The sequence below is a fragment of the Hyla sarda genome, chromosome 4 (genome assembly GCF_029499605.1).
Source record: "Hyla sarda isolate aHylSar1 chromosome 4, aHylSar1.hap1, whole genome shotgun sequence".
Taxonomy (NCBI): domain Eukaryota; kingdom Metazoa; phylum Chordata; class Amphibia; order Anura; family Hylidae; genus Hyla; species Hyla sarda.
Window position 1 is genome coordinate 297,508,630 of NC_079192.1, and position 21,782 is coordinate 297,530,411.

A 21,782-nucleotide genomic window follows, 5' to 3' on the forward strand; every position below is an offset into this window, starting at 1 on the left:
GTAAGTCAAAATGGGCGGGGATGGAGGAATAGAAATGGCGTAACTGCAGATAGGCAAAGGGGGCCCTGGTAGAGGAAGGGTACTCCTCCAACAAAACTTCCAAGGGTTTCAGGTGGCGCGCTGCTAGGATGTGTCTAAAGCGCAAGGGGGCAGACCGAGTAGCCCCAAAAAAGGGGCCAGCAGAGGAGGCTCCAGGTGGGAAGTCAGGATGGTCAGTGACTGGGAGGAGGGGGCCCATGCGGTCAACCAAGCTACTGTTCCCACGCACAGAGTGTAGGGAGGCCAAAGTGTGGCGAGTGCAGTAGGATGTAGGAAAGGCAGTCAGAGAAGCAGGTGACCAGGTCCAGGGGAGGGTGGATAAGGCCTTGGTGCATAGGTCCTGGGCCATGCGTACCCATTGCTTGGATTCGGTGTTGTGCGTCCAGTCAAGGACCCGTGCATGTACACAGGCTAAGAAATATAAACGGCAATCCGGCAGGCCCGCTCCACCCGACAGTTTAGGCCTGGAAAGGAGGAGACGGTTCAAGCGGGGTCTAGCCGATGACCAGACGAACAAACCGAAGCAGCGTTGGAGAGCACGCCAGTAGGAGGAGGGGAGATGAATGGGTACGGTTTGTAGCAGATATAACAGCCTGGGTAAGAGGTTCATTTTTAAAATGCTAATTCTTCCAAACCAGGAAAATTCTCGTCTATCCCAGGCGGCCAGGTCCCGCTTAAATTGCGCGAGAAGAGGAGAAAAGTTAAGAGGGAACAGAAGGGACAGATCGGAGGGCACTTTCATACCCAGGTATGTGATACCCCTGGAGGGCCACGTAAAGGGAAAAGCTGAACGGAGAGAGTCCACTGCATGTCCTGGCAACGAAACATTGAGGGCCTCTGATTTAGAAAGATTAATTTTAAAATTAGACCAGGCACCAAAATCTCGAATTCGAGACATAAGATTAGGTAAGGAGGTAACAGGGTTCGAGAGATAGACCAGGAGATCATCGGCAAAGGCCGAACATTTATATTCTCGGCCTCCGATGGAGATTCCCTTAATGTTGGGATCGGCTCTGATGCCGGCAAGAAGGTGTTCCATCACCAGGACATACAGTAGGGGGGAGAGGGGGCAACCCTGACGAGTGCCGTTGCGTATGGGAAAGGGGTCAGACAGAGAGCCGTTAATCTTCAGGCGGGCTGCGGGGGAACTGTAAAGGGCCAATACTTTAGAGGTGAAAACAGGGCCAAGGCCAATGTGACGTAGGGTCTGCGCCAGGGAGGACCAGGAAACACGATCGAAAGCCTTCTCGGCGTCAAGAGAGAGTATCATTACAGGCAGTTTAGAAGACTGAGTGTAGTGGATCAGATCAATAGTCTTGATCGTGTTGTCCCTGGCTTCCCTCCCCGGCACAAAGCCGACTTGGTCAAGATGGATTAGGGAAGGGAGAACGGAATTCAGGCGAATCGCCAGCAATTTGGCGTAAATCTTTAGGTCTACATTTAGTAAGGAAATGGGGCGGTAACTACCACAGACCTGGGGGTCTTTTCCGGGTTTGGGGATAACAACTATATGTGCCAGCAAAGAGGCGGGGGGGGGGGATAGGGTGCGATGTGGAGATAGAGTTAAAGGCCCGAAGCAGAAGAGGGGAGAGGGCGTCTAGAAGGGTCTTATAGAATCTAGCCGTGAAGCCATCTGGGCCAGGACTCTTCCCGCCGGGGAGATCACGAACTACTGCGGCTAACTCTTCCGAGGTGAAGGGGGCCTCGAGGGCTTCCACCTCCTCCAGGGGCAGGGACGGGAAAGGCGAGGACTGTGGAGGGGGAGGGTCGGGCGAGTGAGGGAGGTTGTACAGGTCTGAGAAGAAGTCAAGAAAAGAGGAAGCAATGTCAGGGGTGGTATGCACCACGTTACCGGTAGGGGAGCGTACGGTCGGGATATGAGTCTGGGCTATTTTAGCGCGCAGCGCCCTGGCCAGCATGCGGCCGCTTTTGTTGCCAAACTCATAGAATCTGCTGCGACCCACCTGTAGCCAGCGACCCCAGGACGCCTCCAGGAGGCGCTTAACCTCTAGCCTAGCAAGCTGCAGTTCTCTGAGGACCGTAGGGGAAAGCGAGCGCTTATGGGAAAGTTCTAGCGAGGAGACTAAGTGAAGGGCTTTCTGAAGGGCAAGGGCTCTACCTCGTTTTAACCGGGAGCCGTGTTTGATGAGGACACCACGCAAAACACATTTGAGCGCCTCCCATTGATAAAAAGGAGCAGTAGAGTCAGCACTATGATCGTCTACAAACGAGGAAACAGTTGTGGTCAGATCAGACATGCACAGGGGGTCTAACAATAGAGACTCATTCAATTTCCAGGACCAGGTGGACCGGGTCAGGGTGGGCAAGCGTAAGGAGCAAAACACCGGAGCATGATCCGACCACAATATGCTTCCAATGGAGGAGGAGCTTGCCCAGGGCAGTGCGCTATGCGGAACTAGGATATGGTCAATGCGACTATAGGACCCGTGCGGGGAGGAGAAAAAACTATAGTCCCTGTCAGTAGGGTGGTGCAAACGCCAGATATCATGCAATTGTAAGAGACCAAAAGCACGCTTCACACGCTTAATGGCGCTATAAGACAGGCTAGAGCGACCCAGGGAATTATCCAGAGTGGGATCCAGAGTCATGTTCAGGTCCCCGCACAGGACCACGGTCCCCGAGACCATAGGCAACAGCCGGTCAATAAGCTCCACCAAGAAACCGACCTGGCCCTGGTTAGGGGCGTACACATTGACAATTGTAAGCGGGGCGCCCCCGACCGATAGGGTCAGGATGAGATACCTGGCATGCGGATCAAGCACAACGTTAAGGACCTGGTGGGCAAGGGATCGGTGGATGGCAATCGCGACCCCTTTAGTACGGGCCTCCGGGTTGTTGGCGCAAAACCATATTGGGAAATGCCTGTTTTTAAGTGTGGGAGCGTGGGCCGTCTTAAAATGGGTTTCCTGAAAGCAAGCGATATGTACCTTATGTTTATGAAGATGATGTAGAATCTGCGTGCGTTTTGCTGGCGTGTTGAGACCCTTCGCGTTGAAAGAAGCTAGATTGAGATCCGCCATGGGTAGGCACGAAGGAAGGGGGGGCGCTCACCCGCTGGCTCCTTCCTCCAAAAAGACAAGAGAGAAACACAGAGATGAGCAAGAGTAGAGGACTAACTGAGAGAGGGAGAAAGTGAGGGGGGGGGAGGGAGTCAAAGAGGAACACCAAGAAGGCACGTAGCAGCAGAATATAATCCGCTGCAGCACAATCTACATAGAAGACGGTCCTAGACCAAGGAAACCTACGTCGGGGAGATATCCCCTGACAGTTTCAACCTACTGGGGTAGCGTGGAATGCAAACAGACAGAAGAGGAGGCCGGAGCCGGCACCCCCCTAGACGCACATGAGTACAAAATGACAAGAAAACCTCTATCAAAGAGTAGGGACTATGATCCAGGGCAGATGGAGAATGGGGAAACAGTACATATAAATGATAGCGTAGGGAGAGAGTACCAAAACAAGGACACAGTTAACAGCGGGGGGGGCAGTAGAAGGAAGAGGCTGCAAATGGCACGGTCCTATGGAATGAGAAAACAACATGTTAACAGCATCAAAAACAAGCCTTAAAGGCATACAAGCAATGTGTGATCAAGGCCTAAAGGCAGAAATAAGGCTCAGGTGGCGGGGAAGGGGCCTGCTCGGGAGGGGGCATGGACAGATTCCCATCTGGTGACCAGGCGTTGACGTCTGGAGTCCCGAGGCGGGAGACCCGGCCGGGTCAGTTTGGAAGATGACTGTGGCGACCTGTGCAAGGGGCACCTGGGGGCCTGAGGAGCTAGTGTGGGCCAGTCAGCCAAGGAGAGGGGGGGAACGTCCAAGTCCTTAAGAAAACTCGGGAGATCAGCCGGGGAACGTAAGGTGTAGGCCTTGCCATCTTTACGAACCGTGAGGGCAAAGGGGAAGCCCCAACGGTATAACAGGCCCCTTCCTCGGAGCTCCTCCAGCAGGGGACGAAGTGTAGCACGTTGCGCCAGGGTGTGGCGGGATAAATCAGGAAACAGTTGAATTTCCACGTCTTTATAGTAGATCCGGCGGCGGGAGCGTGATTGCTTCATGATGTCCTCTTTGATGGTATAGAAATGTATCCGACAAATAACGTCTCTGGGACGATGATCATCCGGCCAGGGGGGCCGCAGGGCCCTATGGGCTCTGTCGAGCTCAATATGGGTGTCCACGGGCCGGCCTAGTAGGTCATTGAAAATCGTGAGCAGAGCAGGATACAATTCATCAGGGCCGACCGCCTCAGGCAAGCCCCGTATGCGAATGTTATTCCGCCTGTTGCGGTTTTCAACGTCGTCCAGGTGCTGCTGCAAATGGAAAAGTTGATCACTGTGCTGTTGGACCGTCACCTTGAGAGATTGAATGGCGGCCGAAGAAGAGTCCTGAGCAGAGGAGACAGTGTCCATTCTGGCCGATAACGTGGCAACTGTAGAACGGAGTTGGGCAAACTCCTGTTTGCATTCCGCCACCATTTGTTTAGCCATAGAGGAAAAATCTTCCCTGGTAGGTAAGGAAGAAATCAGAGAGCGCAGGTCGGCCAGTGTCAGTGGTCGGTCAGTCTCCGAGGCTGGAGTGGGGGGGATACAGGAAGCAGACAGTCCCAGGACAGGTGGCAAATCCGTGGGACCCGGAGAGGGGGTCCGGAACTCTGGTGGCGTACCCCGTAGGCTCAGGGGTAGGTCAGCGGGAAGCATGGAGGCCATGGGTGCAGTCCCTACAGATAGTGGCTGGCCACGGAGGAGTCAGATCAGTCTCAAGGATGGTGGCTGGGGAGCAGTGAGCTGAGAGACCCCAGGAGGTTCCCGAGGACCACTGTGGTGATGAGGAGGTGGACCCTGGTAGGGAAGAGGGGCCCGACTGAGGCACCGCATAGAAGGCCACCAAGGGAGAGGAGCAGGAGCCAGGATGTGGGGGCCAGTCTGTTGGCAGGTGGGGTGGTCCCAAAATCAGTCCCCCCACTGAGGGTGCAGGAGGGCCCACCACCAATGAGGCAGGGGGCTGCTGTGTCCAAGATGGAGACCCCGACGGAACAGGAGTTTTCTGCAGGGGGGGAGAGACCGCAGGGGGGAGCTGATGACCGGCAGTCACTGGCGGGGATGCCGCTTTTTGGTGGCCGGACAGGGGGTCCCCTGGGTCAGTTGGTGGAGAGGGGCACAGTCTCACCTGTCCGGCAGCTGATGGTGCGGCCACGGTCTCTTCGCCGCCCTCGGTGGACTGAGGCGGCGGGGTCCGGGGCGTGCGCGCGGCAGGCGCAGCGCAGACAGCTCCAGGGTCCTTCCAGTGCGGCCTAGAAGAAGGCGCCTCGGCCTGGAGCAGCAGGGCAGCGGCAGCCTCCGGCGACCAGGAGGATGAGGTCGGAGGCCTCCGGACTTCTGAAAGCTCCGGTGAGGTATGTGTCGGGCGCCCAGCCGGGGGAGGAGTGGGCTGGTCTCTAGCAGGGCAGTGCTCCGAGGCTGGCAGGGATGAGGAAGGAGCCGCCATCTTGCCGGGCTGCGCAGGAGGCAGGGAGGCACTTCTTGGAGGCTGGGATCTGGTGAAGTAACCCCGCAAATCCCTCTGAGGAGAGGATGGTCGGGTCCTAGACTGTCTCCGCTGTTTCTTTTTTTGGTTCCCCATAGGTTAGGACAGGGTTTTCGGGCAGAACAGGGGGTTTAGGACCGGAGCTCCGAGAGTGCACGTCCTCACGCCGGCATAGCAAACCACGCCCCCCTTTATTTTATTTTATGTTTACGCCATTCACCGTACGGGATCAATAACATTTATATTTTGACAGCTCGGACATTTACGCACACAGCGATACCAAATATGTTTTTTTTTTTTTTGTTTTTTTTTACACTTTCTGGGGGTAAAATAGGAAATCTTTTTATTGGGGGAGGGGTTTTTTCACATTTTTTTCTTTACTTGACTTCTTTACTATTTTTTTTTTTTTTTTACTTACATTTTTTTACACTTTATATGTCCCCATAGGGTACTATACTATACTATATCAATCACTTGATCGCTAGTACTGTTCAGTGCTATGCATAGGCCGCAGTGTTATCGGCAATCTTCTGCTCTGGCCTGCTCGATCTCAGACCAGAGCAGAAGACCCCTGGAGACGGACAGAGGCAGGTGAGGGGACCTCCGTCTGCCATTATGGATGATCAGATCATCTATTTTAGTGACCGCACTGCTGCAATCTGTATTGATTATGCCTTCCAGTACTTATTAGCTGCTGAATAGTGCAGAGGCAATTATTTTCTTTTTGGAACACAGAGCTCTCTGCTGACATCATGACCACGGTGCTCTCTGCTGACATCTCTGTCCATTTTAGGAACTCTCCAGTGTAGGAGAAAATCCCCATAGAAAACATATGCTGCTTTGGACAGTTCCTTAAAGGACAGAGATGTCAGCAGAGAGCTCTGTGTTCATAACAGAAAATTTCTTCTGTAGTATTCAGCTGCTAATAAGTACAGTGGTCCCTCAACATACGATGGTAATTTTTCCAAACGACCTATCGTTTGTCTAATCCATCGTATGTTGAGGGATTCGTGCAATGTAAAGTATAGGAAGTTATACTCACCTGTCCCCACCGCTCCGGACCGCGTCCTCACCGCTCCCGATGCTGTCCCGCTGCTCCGGCGTTGTCTTCGGGATCTTCCGGCTTCTGCTGTATCTTCTGCAGGGTCCGGGCCTCGCTTTCTGGTGACATTATTACACTGCTGCGCCGGCACGGCGTGCGTAGCGATGTAATAACGACGCCAGAAAGCGAGGCCCGGACCCTGGAGAAGATACCGAAGATGCCGGAGGATCCCGAAGTGGACCCGGAGCAGCTGGGAAAGGTAAGCGAACCTGTCCGGGATGCTTAAACTGCTATCCGACAGCAGCTTAAGCATTTTGCGCTGTCGGATAGCAGTTAATGCCATGGCCCCGACATATATAAAAGCATCGTATGTCGATGCTGACATCGACATGCGATGGCCTCTGAGAAGCCATCGTATGTCGATTTGATCATATGTCGGGGCCATCGCATGACGGGGGGTTACTGTACTGGAAGGATTAAGATTTTTTAATATAAGTAATTTACAAATCTATTTAACTTTCTGGCACCAGTTCCTTAAAAAAAAAAAAATTCCAGCGGAGTACCCCTTTAATGACAAATATCAGCGCGATCGCTGATGTGCGCCATTACCATCGGGTCCCTGGCTGCTAATAGCAGCTGGGACCAGCCGTGCATGACACGAGCACCAGGCCGGTGCTCACGGACATATACAGGACATAAATGTACATCCTGGAGCGTTAAGTACCAGGGCACCAGGACGTACATTTACATCCTATGTTGTTAAGGGGTTAAAGTTATCAGGTACATGTACATAGTGATGGGGGAAGTTATCCCTAATCACCACGTACATGTACCAGATTTTGCGTAAATGGGTTAAATAAAACTAGAAGACCATCACTTAAAGCGTACCCGTCAGATCCAACAAAAAATGTTTTTTTATATATCACTCAGTACCTAATTCTCGTACTTTATATATGCAGCTGAGTTACTTTATACATTAAAGGTACTTTTACCCTCTGTGCTATTGGCTACGGCTAGCACTTTTGTTACAGCTTACTGTAGGAGGGACCTCTACTTTTTCTCGCTTTAAACAGTGGCAAGTCCAGGTGCAGCCTTCAGTTATGTGTGAATAGCATTGGTGATTGACCGATAATTGTGGGCTGCACCTGGACTTGCCACTGTTAATAACTGTTAATAAGATAAGCTCTAGCCAACAGTGTTTAAGAAGAGCGCCCTAATAGTATGTCCCATATGCTTTCACTTTAGTGTCATGAGATTTTGACATTTATAACGTGTGGCAAAGTGTTATATATGGTAAGATTTGTTTTCCTCACCATCCCCGGGAGATTTTCCTGCCTGCAAGAATGGTGAGGATATGAAGTTAGAAAGTGTCCCCTGTTGGGCCCAGTAAGTAGTCCCCTGGGCTAGGAGCTATACTCGCCTAGTCTCGCTTCTCTGGCTGTAATCACACCCCCTCAGCGTTATTGACAGCCCAGGCACAGCCTACATCATTTCTCTGCTCAGTCTGTTTAGGGTGACGCAGGCGGTCAATCACATTCAGTGGGCATGATTACAGCTGGAGCAGCGGGACTAGGTAAGTATAGCTACCCACTCAGTAGACTACTTACGTGGCGGACGGGGGAGAGTTTCTATCTTCTTTTCCTCACCATCCCTGCGGGCAGAAACAGCTCCAGGGAATGGTAAGGAAGATTTTACCAGCACAGGCATCGTTCCTCTCCAATAAAAAAGTGACATTGAGTAACAAGTTACATACTATAGTCATTCTTTATGTAACTTTATTTTATCTTATCTTTTCAGTTAATTAATGGAAAGACTGGAGATATTGTATGTGAGAGCAGCAGACAAAACTTTCCATTAACATGCTGTTGCCTTCATCCTGATCAACAATTAGCAGCTGTTGGTGGGGAAGATGGAAGTGTCCAGGTATGTATCCTATATCTTATCAGAGCTGCATTATACATAATAGTGGTGTATTTTGTATTAGCGTTTTACTTTTGGCTGTCATTCCCACCAGATAAAACTTCATGAGCTGCAACACACCATTATATGTAGGAGAAACTAGATGTGTTCATGGGGCCAGCCTGATGTCAGGTGAAGTTGATAATATTTTGAGACATTGTCATGGACATTCTCATTGTCAGTGGACATAATCATTATAGAAAACGTTTGACATGTCACAGGTATATGTCAAAGGTTTTGATCTGTCACGGTCTTAGTGCTCAGACCCCTACCAATCTCTATATAAAGCCAGGAGAAGCACATGATTTTAAGTCATTCATTCATGTGCGTCTCATGCAGTGAGATGGAGAGAGCAGAGGCCTGGGAGTAAAGCACATAACAGCGTTCTTCCCACAGCTATATCTAAAGTTTGACCGGTCAAAACTTTTTGTCTTGTCAAAAATAAAAATAAATTAATAATTAAAACCTGCTTAAATGCAAACAAAAAAGAAAATCGATTACATACATTTAACCCCTTCCCGCTAGCGATCTCCTGCACTGCCGCCGAAAGCGTAGGAGATCGGCAGCGGGACCTGGCTGTCACTCACAGCCGGAGTCACGCCGCAGCTGCCAGGGCCACGATCTCGCTGGTCCCGGTAGCATTAACCCCATAGATGCTGTGATCAAACCTGATCATGCATCTATGTTGTTGACAGAGGGAGCACGCTCCCCCTGTTCACCAACGGCGGCGCCGCAATGCAATTGTGGGCCACCGTTTGTTGCTATGGCAGCAGGAGGTCAGAACATGACCTCCTGTCTGCCTGCTACGGAAGCCTGTGAAATCCTGCCAGAGGATCACACAGGCTGTAGTGTGTGCAGCTGATCGGGGTCATACTGTGCTGCAGTACAAATGTATGGCAGCATATTATAACCTAGTGCTGGGCGGTATACCGGTTTATACCGAATACCGAAATTGTCTTGCACGATTTTTCCCCATACCGCAATACCGGTTTGGCACCTCCCCCTCGGGAATGAATGAATTATCAACCCAGCGCTGCGCTGTCCCCACATCAGGGAACTAATCATATGTGACCCGTGAGCGCTGTTCTGCTTCTCTCCCCCAATTATCAGCCCAGCGCTGCGCTGTCCCCATCGGGGAACTAATCACTTCCCCCTGCAAGCGCTGTCGTCCTCGTCCTCCTGTTTGTTGCGGGCCGCTGGAAATCTGTACTGTACGTTGTATCCCTATGCCCGGGCTGCAAAAGATAAACAAAATAAACTTTAACTCCCCTTGCCCCATTGGTCAGGTTCCGGCCTCACCTGCTTCTGGGGATGGAAACTTTGGAGAGCCATCAGCCTATTGCCGGCCGCAGCGATGTTCCGCCTCAGCCGGTGATATGCAGAGCTCACTGTCATGTGAGGAGCTTTTTCAAAATTTGATGAAAAAAATGAAAATTTGGCATTTTTCTAACTTTGAAGCTCTCTGCTTGTAAGGAAAATGGATATTCCAAATCACTTTTTTTTTATTCACATATACAATATGTTCACTTTGTTTGCATCATAAAATGTACGTGTTTTTACTTTTGGAAGACACCAGAGGACTTCAAAGTTCAGCAGCAATTTTCCAATTTTTCACAAAATTTCCAAAATCACAATTTTTCAGGGACCAGTTCAGGTTTGAAGTGGATTTGAAGGGTCTTCATATTAGAAATACCCCACAAATTACCCCATTATAAAAACTGCAGCCCCCAAAGTATTCAAAATGACATTCAGTCAGCATTTTAACCCTTTAGGTGTTTCACAGGAATAGCAGCAAAGTGAAGGAGAAAATTCACAATCTTCATTTTTTACACTCGCATGTTCTTGTAGACCCAATTTTTGAATTTTTACAAGGGGTAAAAGGAGAAAATGTATACTTATATTTGTAGCCCAATGTGTCTCGAGTAAGCACATACCTCATATGTCTATGTAAAGTGTTCGGCGGGCGCAGTAGAGGGCACAGAAGCGAAGGAGCGACAAGGGGATTTTGGAGAGTACGTTTTTCTGAAATGGTTTTTGGGGGGCATGTTGCATTTAGGAAGCCCCTATGGTGCCAGAACAGGAAAAAAAAACACATGGCATACCATTTTGGAAACTAGACCCCTTGAGGAACATAACAAGGAATAAAGTGAGCCTTAATACCCCACAGGTGTTTCACGACTTTTGCATATGTAAAAAAAATGTTACAAAATTTCACTAAAATGTTTGTTTCCCCCCCAAATTTCACATTTATGCAAGGGTTAATAGCAGAAAATACCCCCCAAAATTTGTAACCCCATTTCTTCTGAGTATGGAGGTACCCCATAAGTTGACCTGAAGTGCACTATGGACGAACTACAATGCTCAGAAGAGAAGGAGTCATATTTGGCTTTTTGAGAGCAAATTTTGCTCGGGGGGCATGTCGCATTTAGGAAGCCCCTATGGTGCCAGGACAGAAAAATAACCCCCACATGGCATACCATTTTGGAAACTAGACCCCTTGAGGAACGTAACAAGGGGTACAGTGAGCATTTACCCCCCACTGGTGTCTGTCAGATCTTTGGAACAGTGGGCTGTACAAAATTTTTTATTTGCACAGCCCACTGTTCCAAAGATCTGTCAGACACCAGTGGGGTGTAAATTCTCACTGCACCCCTCATTACATTCCGTGAGGGGTGTAGTTTCCGAAATGGGGTCACATGTGGGGTTTTGTTTTTTTTGCGTTTGTCAAAACCGCTGTAACGATCAGCCACCCCTGTGCAAATCACCTCAAATGTACATGGCGCACTCTCCCTTCTGGGCCTTGTTGTGCGCCCCCAGAGCACTTTGCGCCCACATATGGGGTATCTACGTAGTCGGGAGAAATTGCATTACAAATTTTGGGGGGCTTTTTTCCCTTTTACCTCTTGTCAAAATGAAACGTATGGGGCAACACCAGCATGTTAGTGTAAAATTTTTTTTTTTTTTACACTAACATGCTGGTGTAGACCCCAACTTCACCTTTTCATAAGGGGTGAAAGGAGAAAAAGCCCCACAAATTTTGTTAGGCAATTTCTCCCGAGTACGGCGATACCCCATATGTGACCCTATACTGTTGCCTTGAAATACGACAGGGCTCCGAAGTGAGAGCGCCATGTGCATTTGAGGCCTGATTTAGGGATTTGTATAGGGGTATTCTACGCCAGTGATTCCCAAACAGGGTGCCTCCAGCTGTTGCAAAACTCCCAGCATGCCTGGACAGTCAACAGCTGTCCGGCAATACTGGGAGTTGTTGTTTTGCAACAGCTGGAGGCTCCATTTTGAAAACAGTGGCGTACCAGACGTTTTTTATTGGGGAGGGGAGGGGGGCTGTGTAGGGGTATGTGTATATGTAGTGTTTTTTACTTTTTATTTTATTGTGTGTTAGTGTAGTGTAGTGTTTTTTAGGGTACAGTCACATGGGCGGGAGATTACAGCAAGTTTCCCGCTGCGAGTTTGAGCTGCCGCGCAAAATTTGCTGCATTGCAAACTTGCAGCCTGATACTCACTGTAAGCCCCTGCCCATGTGAATGTATCCTGTACATTCACAGGGGGGGAAACCTCCAGCTGTTGCAAAACTACAACTCCCAGCATGCACAGTCTATCAGTGCATGCTGATAGTTATAGTTTTGCAACAGCTGGAGGCACACGGGTTGGGAAACACTGAGTTAAGAAACAGACAATGTTTCCCAACCAGAGTGCCTCCTGTTGTTGCAAAACTACAACTCCCAGCATTCTCAGGCATGCTGGAAGTAGTAGTTCGGCAACATCTTTAGAGCCAGATGTTGCCGAACTACAACTCCCAGCATGCTTGGAGTTGTAGTTTTGCAACATCTGGAGGATTACAGTTTTTTAGACCACTAATACAGTGGTTCCCAATCTGTGCCCTTCCAGATGTTGCAAAACTACAACTCCCAGTATGCCAAAACTGTCCAGGCATGCTGGGAGTTGTAGTTCTGCAACATCTGAAGGGCCAGATGTTACAGAACTACAACTCCTAGCATGCCTGGACAGTAAGGGCATGCTGAGGATGTGTAGTTTTGCAACATCTGGAAGGGCACAGTGGTCTCCAAACTGTGGACCTCCAGATGTTGCAAAACTACAACTCCCAGCATGCCCAGACGTCAAGGGCTGTCTGGGCATGGTGGGAGTTGTAGTATACAGGGTCCCAATACAGCAATGCATGTCGCTTTACTGCGACGTGCATTGCTGTAAAGGGCCCGACCGCGGCTGAAGATCAACTCACCTGTCGCCGCCGTCTTAATCGCAGGGATCCGGGTCTTCAGGGACGAGGTAAGTATCGGGGCCGGGCCCCAGCACTCCCCTGTCCCCCGCCGCGTCCTCGGGTCTTCCTCCCATCCTTTCCGGACTTTCAGGGCCGGGCAGGACGGGAGGAAGTAACCGACCCCCCCTGCGATTGGTCGGTTAACTAACCGAAGGATCGGAGGAGGTGGCAGGCTTGCCACCTCGCTCCTAGTCTTCAGCATGGTCCTGGCTGTCTGTGACTGCTGGGATCATGCAAAATTACCGGGCGGTCAGGTCACAGAGACCCGATCAGCCCGGTATCGCCGCAGATCGCAAGGGCGATTTCCCTTGCGATTTGCGGCGATCGCCGACATGGGGGGCCTACATGGCCACCCTCGGCGTTTGCCCTGGATGCCTGCTGAAGGATTTCAGCAGGCATCCAGTTCCGATCTCTGCCCGGCGAGCGGCAGGGACCGGAAAAGGCCATGACGTTGTGGGACGTCATTGGTCCTTAAGGCCCAGGGTGCCATGACGTCCCAGGACGTCATTGGTCCTTAAGAGGTTAAAGATTGCTTTTTAATATTTGCAGCCCGGGCACAGGAATAGATACAGCGCAGCGGCTGATAATTATTTGGCGGGGGGGGGGGAGAGAAGCTGCGCTCGCGGGTGACAAATGATCAGTACCCCGATGTGGGGATTGTGGGGTGCAGCGCTGGGCTGATAAACTGGCGGGGGTGGGGGGCATTTACACCCCCCCCCCCATTATCATCATGTGATATGCGCAGCTCGCGCATATCACATGATGATAATGGGGGGGGGGGGGGTAAATACCGTGGAACCGTCATGTTGTTCAATGTGCATACCATAGATAAATAAGCCCTACCCTGAAAATTAGCCCCCGTGTTTTTGGGGGCTAAAATTTATATAAGACCCAGTCCTAGTTTCGGAGAAACACGGTAGTTCCCCATCCCTGTGCTGAACCTTCTGTGTTCCACTCTGCAGAGCCTTAGCACTGTGGAGAAGGCATAATAAAAAATGGTGACCGGTCACTATGCACGCTCCCATGCAGCTTGGGGATGCCCCCTTTGCACCAAGCAAGTAATTTGCATGTTCCGACTAACCGGGATTGTGGCAGAATGGAGGCACGAGCGGGGACCGGTAAGTTGTCACCCGCTACTAGCCTGTATAACAGGTTAGTACGGATGATACTGATGACAGACTCCCTTTAATAAAGAAGACACATGCTAAGCAAGATGTACCGTATGTAGTCCCCAGATGTGGCTTGATCTTGGTAAATGATGTAAAAGGTGTTTCCACTGTACTGTTTTCATAAATAGCCTCCAGTTGTTTTTGCTGGCATTTTTTTCCTATCACTTTTTTTATCATGGGGTTTTCTTCCAGAGTTTAGATTCCAGGCTTAGCAGTCCTTTCATCTATCACCTTTCTAGTTATTTGTAGAATGGTTTGGAGCAACAGCAGTTCCCATAAGAGTAGACATTACATAGCATGCTCAAGTACATGACTCCCTTTTATTAAATGTCAGTAACCATGTTTCAAGAGACGTTTAATAGCATGTGAAACCAGAAGCATCTATGTAAGCACATGCGCCTTTCAGTTTTATTAGTGCATTGTACTTTGTCAACTTTATAAGCAAGCGCTGACTACATATAACTACCTTAGATCTTTTACCAACAAAAATATATATTGCCATACTTATAAAATTTCACAACAGAAGGTAGAGAGACTATACCAGTTGTGTACAGTCTGCCAGTAGTGGACAGAACAAACCCATCAGAAATAAACATCCAGACAGATTTACATTAGAAATTTAAAGCAATGGACCATGAAGCTCTACTTTGTTTTGTCACTCCAAATAACGGTGTGCCGAAAGCTGTAAGGCATGTCAAGGTGTTGGCGGGCATATTGTTACTGGGCTTTTTAGTGGCATTAGTGCTGTAAAAGCTTCTTTCTGGCAACTCAACTGTGTAGCTCATTTTTGCTGAAGGATTATGGCATTGTCCTCCTTAAAACAACCACACAATCTTTTTCCAGAGAAGCTGCAGGTGTGGGAAATTACCTTTATTTGCCATTTTAACCTATATGTGTCACCCTGTGTCTGTAACAAGTCCAAACATTCAAGGGTATGTAAACTATTGATCAGGATCACTTGGGTGATTTCTGGTATTATAATTTACAAAGACTCTAAACAACGACAACAAACCTGCTCAATCATATTTTCTTAATAACATTTTACAATTTCTACCAGGGTATGCAAACTTTTGAGCACAACTGTAGTCCTGGTTTTCAGGATGAATGAAGAACCTGAAGTGCCTGCAGCCTGTGTGCAAATGATGGGGCAGGAACCTGACAGCTCCTTCTATGCCATTCTACCTTGCTGCAGATCCTGGACACCAGATCAAAATACAGGGCTTGTGCCCCAGATGTCTGGTGCTGGTAACGCCCCATAAGATTGAAATACACGCTAAGTGGGATTAGAGATGAATGTGCTATGCTAATGTACTTCTATAAAAGGTGTGTATACATGCTACTGTATGTGCAGACACCTTTTGTATTACATAGCATTTGACCTGTATAAGTTGCTTAGATTTCGGCACTTTCACCAACTATACAGTTAGATAAGTGTACATTACAAGCTAGCACTTGTTAGCTTATAAAGCTTGTGTAATTGTGTGCACACTTATTGGTGACACTGCTTCAGAGCCATGCTGGCAGAAAGGTCTGCCGCTGCCTGCCTGCTGCTGTGTTCTAAGTTCATCCCAATTACAAGACAAAGACTTTGTAGAACTGTACAAAATCAGTTCTGCTGGAATAAATTCTCTCTGCTAGGCAGGTGCCGCCATGTCACACGGCTTCATTTATTCCTAAACATCTGGTAAAATTTAAATAATGTCAGTGGAATGGAAACTTGAGACAGGACAATAGGCACCCGCATTGAAAATAAACGTTCTTTTTCTTGCAGTGGTTTTTAATTCCCTTTAAAGCCCTGGTTTTATAACTCAGCATGGGGGCATTTCTCCTGCCATAATCTTCCATTTTCAATAACCAATTTGTTCTTTCTGCTTGAATAATAGAATGTGTATTTAAAGGATAATGTTACTGAAATAGGTGCAGAGCTATTTCTAGGAAACAGGAAAACAAGGTAGATGAATGTGAAAGTCAGGTTCATATTAAGATGAAACTTTGTTTCTTAAGCCTTTCCTCTAGTTCTGCTTTAGCTCATTAACTCCTGCTATGTTTCCACAGTTATTCTGTACATATTTTGGTGTGTATTGTATGGCAAAATATGTGCTGGAAAAAAATGTGGATGCGCTGTTTTCAATGGAAATGCATGTCGCAGTTCACACCATGAATTGCTGGGCATTATTTTTTAGCATGAATTTTAAATATGCTGTAATAAGTAATGTCATTTATTCCATGTGCAGATTAGACCCATTCAGTTGTGGCCAATCTGTGTTCACACTTTCAAACGAAAATGTCAAAACAACATGTAGAAATGGCTACCTCTGAAATCTGTGTATTTTGCCACATGTTTTCCCCTAGGGAAAGTTATGCCTTATGAACACATCCTTAAGTATTTAGTTAGTGGTATAGATCGAGAAAACTTCCTTTACCCAGCAGTACAGTATGTTTCTCTGAAATGTTTGTCATTGAGTGTGTGATGTTCTCCATTCATAACCAATTTTTTTTTATTTATAGGTTTTTGATTTAGCCACTGGCAAGTTTCTGAAGCACTTGAAGGGTCACAGTAAAACTGTCCAGAATTGCCAGTTCACCCTTGATGGGAAATGGCTTGTATCAAGCTCTGATGACTCGACAATCCGGGTAAACACTTTACTCCTTATTTTAATCCTAAACGTATATAAAAGTGTACATTCCATAAATGGTTTATTATCCATTTATCCTTCTCCCCGAGATGACAGAAACCAATTAGAAATGGCATGATTATTGTATGCACTCTCCCCGTTATGGCACCTTTATCATTACAGATTTCATCATGTTACACTTCAGATGGTGCCAGAAAATAATAATCTCCATACCACTATTATTTAGTTGTACTTGCTATGTGGAACACTGCGTGCAAAGTATAATTCTATTTCTATAGATTTATTGGTTAAATGCTATGATGGATTGAAACATACAAATAAAAATACATTTAGTCATTTGAGGTATTGAGGAACCTTTCCCTAAATGCACATTCTCAGTATATAATATATCTATGATATTTAAAGGTAAACTGACATGCTGTTCACCCACACTAAACCCAATACACTGGGTTATAGTGCAGGTGAACAGGAGCAAAACAAGGTATAACACACACAAATTGGTTCAGTGGTTGAGAAGTTATGGCTTTCCATTACTTTATTACCACAGCTCTTCTGAGCACAATTGAGGTGGGAAGCCAGCCTGCCAAGCTTCCCTGCCTCCTCTCTATGCAGCCCAATGCACACTCTTCATATGAATATTCAATTTTCTTGACTCACACTTCCTAGTGACGTGAGGGCTTCCGGCCATGTAAACGCTCTGCTATTGTGGCACAATAGCAGAGTGCATACATGACAACAGGCTGTCATGTCATAAGAACATGAGTCAAGCAAAGTTCTCCCACTGTAACAACTTATCCCCTGTCCACTATAGGGAGTTTTGACACAGACCTCAGAACAAGTTAGTTCTTGATCGCAGAGGGTGTAACTGCTGGGACTCCCTGTGGTCAGACCCCCCCTTTCATTATCAGACACTTATTATTCCCTGTCTACAGGATAGGGAATAAGTTGGTATGGTGGGATCAATGATTGAGGGCAAATAGCTGTCAATCACAGATCCGCACTTCCCACTTGACTACTGATTTACATGAATAAATGACTGAGTTATCCTGGAAATTTTACCAAAATTATAAATAGTCTGCTCTATAACATGCTGCCTTTCATTTGGACTGCATTTTCAATGTCCCCTTTGATATATGTACATAACACATTTTACTTTGGATTGTACAACTGTTCTCCAAATTAGGTCTGGGACTGGACATCTGGAAGTAGTTTTTCACTACAAGGGCACAAAGAAGCCGTGAGGTGCTTCAGAATTCTTAAGAATGAAAAACTTTTGTCTTGGTCATTTGATGGGACTGTGATGGTAAGACAGTGTTTAACCTAATCAGTGAATAGACAATACAATATTTTGATACTTCCGTACATTTTTTTTCATTGCCAATGTCAAATGTGTTTTCCTATATTGCATATGAGTTCAAGGGTAATATATGGATGTTTTATTGTATCTCAGACAAGATATCTCACATTATATTATCATCATGTAGCTATGTCAAACCATAATGGAAAGGCAAAGATTCCTTTTCTGCAGAGGCGCACGACTAACTAAAATTAAGAGTTATCTGTTAGCCAAGAATCTGGTTGGTATTATTAGTATTGCACAGCAGCAATATGCTTATATTTCAGTACTTTAATAAAGAGGTTGTCCCACCTCGTCGGATTGCTTTTTTCTGCCACCTCCAACCTATTTGCAGCTGCTGGAGGTGGTTTGGAAAGCTGAAGCTGAGAAGTTAAAGGGGTATTCCAGGGAAAAACTTTTTTTTTATAATTTTTTTTTTTTTTTTTTTTAATATCAACTGGCTCCAGGAAGTTAAACAGATTTGTAAATTACTTCTATTAAAAAATCTTAATCCTTTCAATAATTATCAGCTGCTGTAGTTGAGTTGTTGTTTTTCTGTTTGGCAACAGTGCTCTCTGCTGACATCTCTGCTTGTCTCGGGAACTGCTCAGAGTAGAAGAGGTTTGCTATGGGGATTTGCTTCGACACTGGGCGGTTCCCGAGACACTTGTCATCAGAGAGCGGTTACTTCCTCCCGCCCTGCCCGGCCCCTTGAAGTCCGGAGAGGACGAGAGGAAGACCGGAGGAAGCGGTGGGGGACGGGGGAGTGCTGGGGCCCGGCCCCGGTACTTACCTCGTCCCTCGTACTTACCTCGTCCCTGAAGACCCGGATCCCGGCAATGAAGACGGCGGCGGCGACAGGTGAGTTCCTCTTCAGCCGCGGTCGGGCCCTTTACAGCAATGCACATCGCCGTAAAGCGACATGCATTGCTGTAATGGGACCCTGTATACTACAACTCCCAGCATGCCCAGCCAGCCCTTGGCGTCTGGGCATGCTGGGAGTTGCAGTTTTGCAACATCTGGAGGTCCACAGTTTGGAGACCACTGTGCCCTTCCAGATGTTGCAAAACTACACATCCTCAGCATGCCATTACTGTCCAGGCATGCTGGGAGTTGTAGTTCTGTAACATCTGGCCCTTCTGCCCCCCCTCCCCAATAAAAATGAAAAACATCTGGTACGCCACTGTTTCCAAAATGGAGCCTCCAGCTGTTGCAAAACAACAACTTCCAGTATTGCCGGACAGCTGTTGACTGTCCAAGCATGCTGGGAGTTTTGCAACAGCTGGAGGCACCCTGTTTGGGAATCACTGGCGTAGAATACCCCTATGTCCACCCCTATGCAAATCCCTAATTCAGACCTCAAATGCACATGGCGCTCTCACTTTGGAGCCCTGTCGTATTTCAAGGCAACAGTTTAGGGTCACATATGGGGTATCTCCGTACTCGGGAGAAATTGTGTTACAAATTTTGGGGGTCTTTTTCTCCTTTAACCCCTTATAAAAAGGTGAAGTTGGGGTCTACAACAGCATGTTAGTGTAAAAAAAATTAATTTTTTACACTAACACGCTGGTGTTGCCCTATACTGTTCATTTTGATAAGAGGTAAAAGGGAAAAAAGCCCCCCAAAATTTGTAATGCAATTTCTCCTGACTACGGAGATACTCCATATGTGGGCGCAAAGTGCTCTGGGGGCGCACAACAAGGCCCAGAAGGGAGAGTGCACCATGTACATTTGAGGTGATTTGCACAGGGGTGGCTGATTGTTACAGCGGTTTTGACAATTGCAAAAAAAAAAAAAAAAAACGTGACCCCATTTTGGAAACTACACCCCTCACGGAATGAAATGAGGGGTGCAGTGATAATTTACACCCCACTGGTGTCTGACAGATCTTTGGAACAGTGGGCTGTGCAAATTAAAAATTTTGTACAGCCCACTGTTCCAAAGATCTGACAGACACCAGTGGGGGGTAAATGCTCACTGTACACCTTGTTACGTTCCTCAAGGGGTCTAGTTTACAAAAGGGTATGCCATGTGGGGGTTATTTTGCTGTCCTGGCACCATGGGGGCTTCCTAAATGCAACATGCTCCCCGAGCAAAATTTGCTCTCCAAAAGCCAAATATGACTCCTTCTCTTCTGAGCATTGTAGTTTGCCCGTAGTGCACTTCAGGTCCACTTATGGGGTACCTTCATACTCAGAAGAGATGGGGTTACAAATTTTGGGGGGTCTTTTCTGCTATTAACCCTTGCAAAAATGTGAAATTTTGGGGGAAACACACATTTTAGTGAAAACATATTTAATTTTTTTTTTTTTTTTGCTGTTCTGGCACAAATTTTGGGGGGTATTTTCTGCTATTAACCCTTGCAAAAATGTGAAATTTGGGGGGAAACACACATTTTAGTGAAAAAAATATATATTTTTTTACATATGCAAAAGTCGTGAAACCCCTGTGGGGTATTAAGGCTCACTTTATTCCTTGTTACTTTCCTCAAGGGGTCTAGTTTCCAAAATGGTATGCCATGTGTTTTTTTTTTTTTTGCTGTTCTGGCACCATAGGGGCTTCCTAAATGCGACATGCCCCCCGACCAAAATTTGCTCTCAAAAAGCCAAATATGACTCCTTCTCTTCTGAGCATTGTAGTTCGCCCGTAGTGCACTTCAGGTCAACTTATGGAGATGGGGTTACAAATTTTGGGGGGTATTTTCTGCTATTAACCCTTGCAAAAATGTGAAATTTGGGGGGAAACACACATTTTAGTGAAAAAAATATATATTTTTTTACATATGCAAAAGTCGTGAAACCCCTGTGGGATATTAAGGCTCACTTTATTCCTTGTTACTTTCCTCAAGGGGTCTAGTTTCCAAAATGGTATGCCATGTTGGGATATTTTGCTGTTCTGGTACCATAGGGGCTTCCTAAATGCAACATGCCCCCCAAAAACCATTTTTTTCTCCAAAGTTCAGAAAAACGTACTCTCCAAAATCCCCTTGTCGCTCCTTCGCTTCTGAGCGCTCTACTGCGCCCGCCAAACACTTTACATAGACATATGAGGTATGTGCTTACTCAAGAGAAATTGGGTTACAAATAGAAGTATACATTTTCTCCTTCTACCCCTTGTAAAAATTCAAAAATTGGGTCTTCAAGAACATGCAAGTGTAAAAAATGAAGATTGTGAATTTTCTCCTTCACTTTGCTGCTATTCCTGTAAAACACCTAAAGGGTTAAAACGCTGACTGAATGTCATTTTGAATACTTTGGGGGGTGTAGTTTTTATAATGGGGTCATTTGTGGGGTATTTCTAATATGAAGACCCTTCAAATCCACTTCAAACCTGAACTGGTCCCTGAAAAATAGTGAGTTTGAAAATTTTGTGGAAAATTGCTGCTGAACTTTGAAGCCCTCTGGTGTCTTCCAAAAGTAAAATCACGTCAATTTTATGATGCAAACATAAAGTGGACATATTGTATATGTGAATAATTTTTTTTTTATTTGGGATATCCATTTTCCTTACAAGCAGAGAGCTTCAAAGTTAGAAAAATGCAAAATTTTCAATTTTTTCATCAAATTTTGTAATTTTTCACTAAGAAACGATGCAAGTATCGACAAAATATTACCACTAACATAAAGTAGAATATGTCACGAAAAAACAGTCTCGGAATCAGAATGATAGGTAAAAGCATCCCAGAGTTATTAATGTTTAAAGTGACAGTGGTCAGATGTTCAAAAAACGCCCCTGTCCTATGGTGTAAAATGGCCTGGTC

At 46.9% G+C, this 21,782-nt stretch overlaps 1 protein-coding gene across 4 annotated transcripts in view; it reads left to right on the plus strand.

The window, feature by feature from the left end:
* Positions 1 to 21,782, plus strand: part of APAF1 (apoptotic peptidase activating factor 1) — a 127,960-nt gene that overhangs the window by 93,561 nt on the left and 12,617 nt on the right. For all 4 annotated transcript variants that reach the window (XM_056574624.1, XM_056574627.1, XM_056574626.1 and 1 more), the window contains 3 exons: positions 8,420 to 8,545; positions 16,559 to 16,684; positions 17,870 to 17,989. In XM_056574624.1, coding sequence (XP_056430599.1) covers positions 8,420 to 8,545; positions 16,559 to 16,684; positions 17,870 to 17,989 — 372 coding nt within the window. The remainder of the gene's footprint in view (positions 1 to 8,419; positions 8,546 to 16,558; positions 16,685 to 17,869; positions 17,990 to 21,782) is intronic.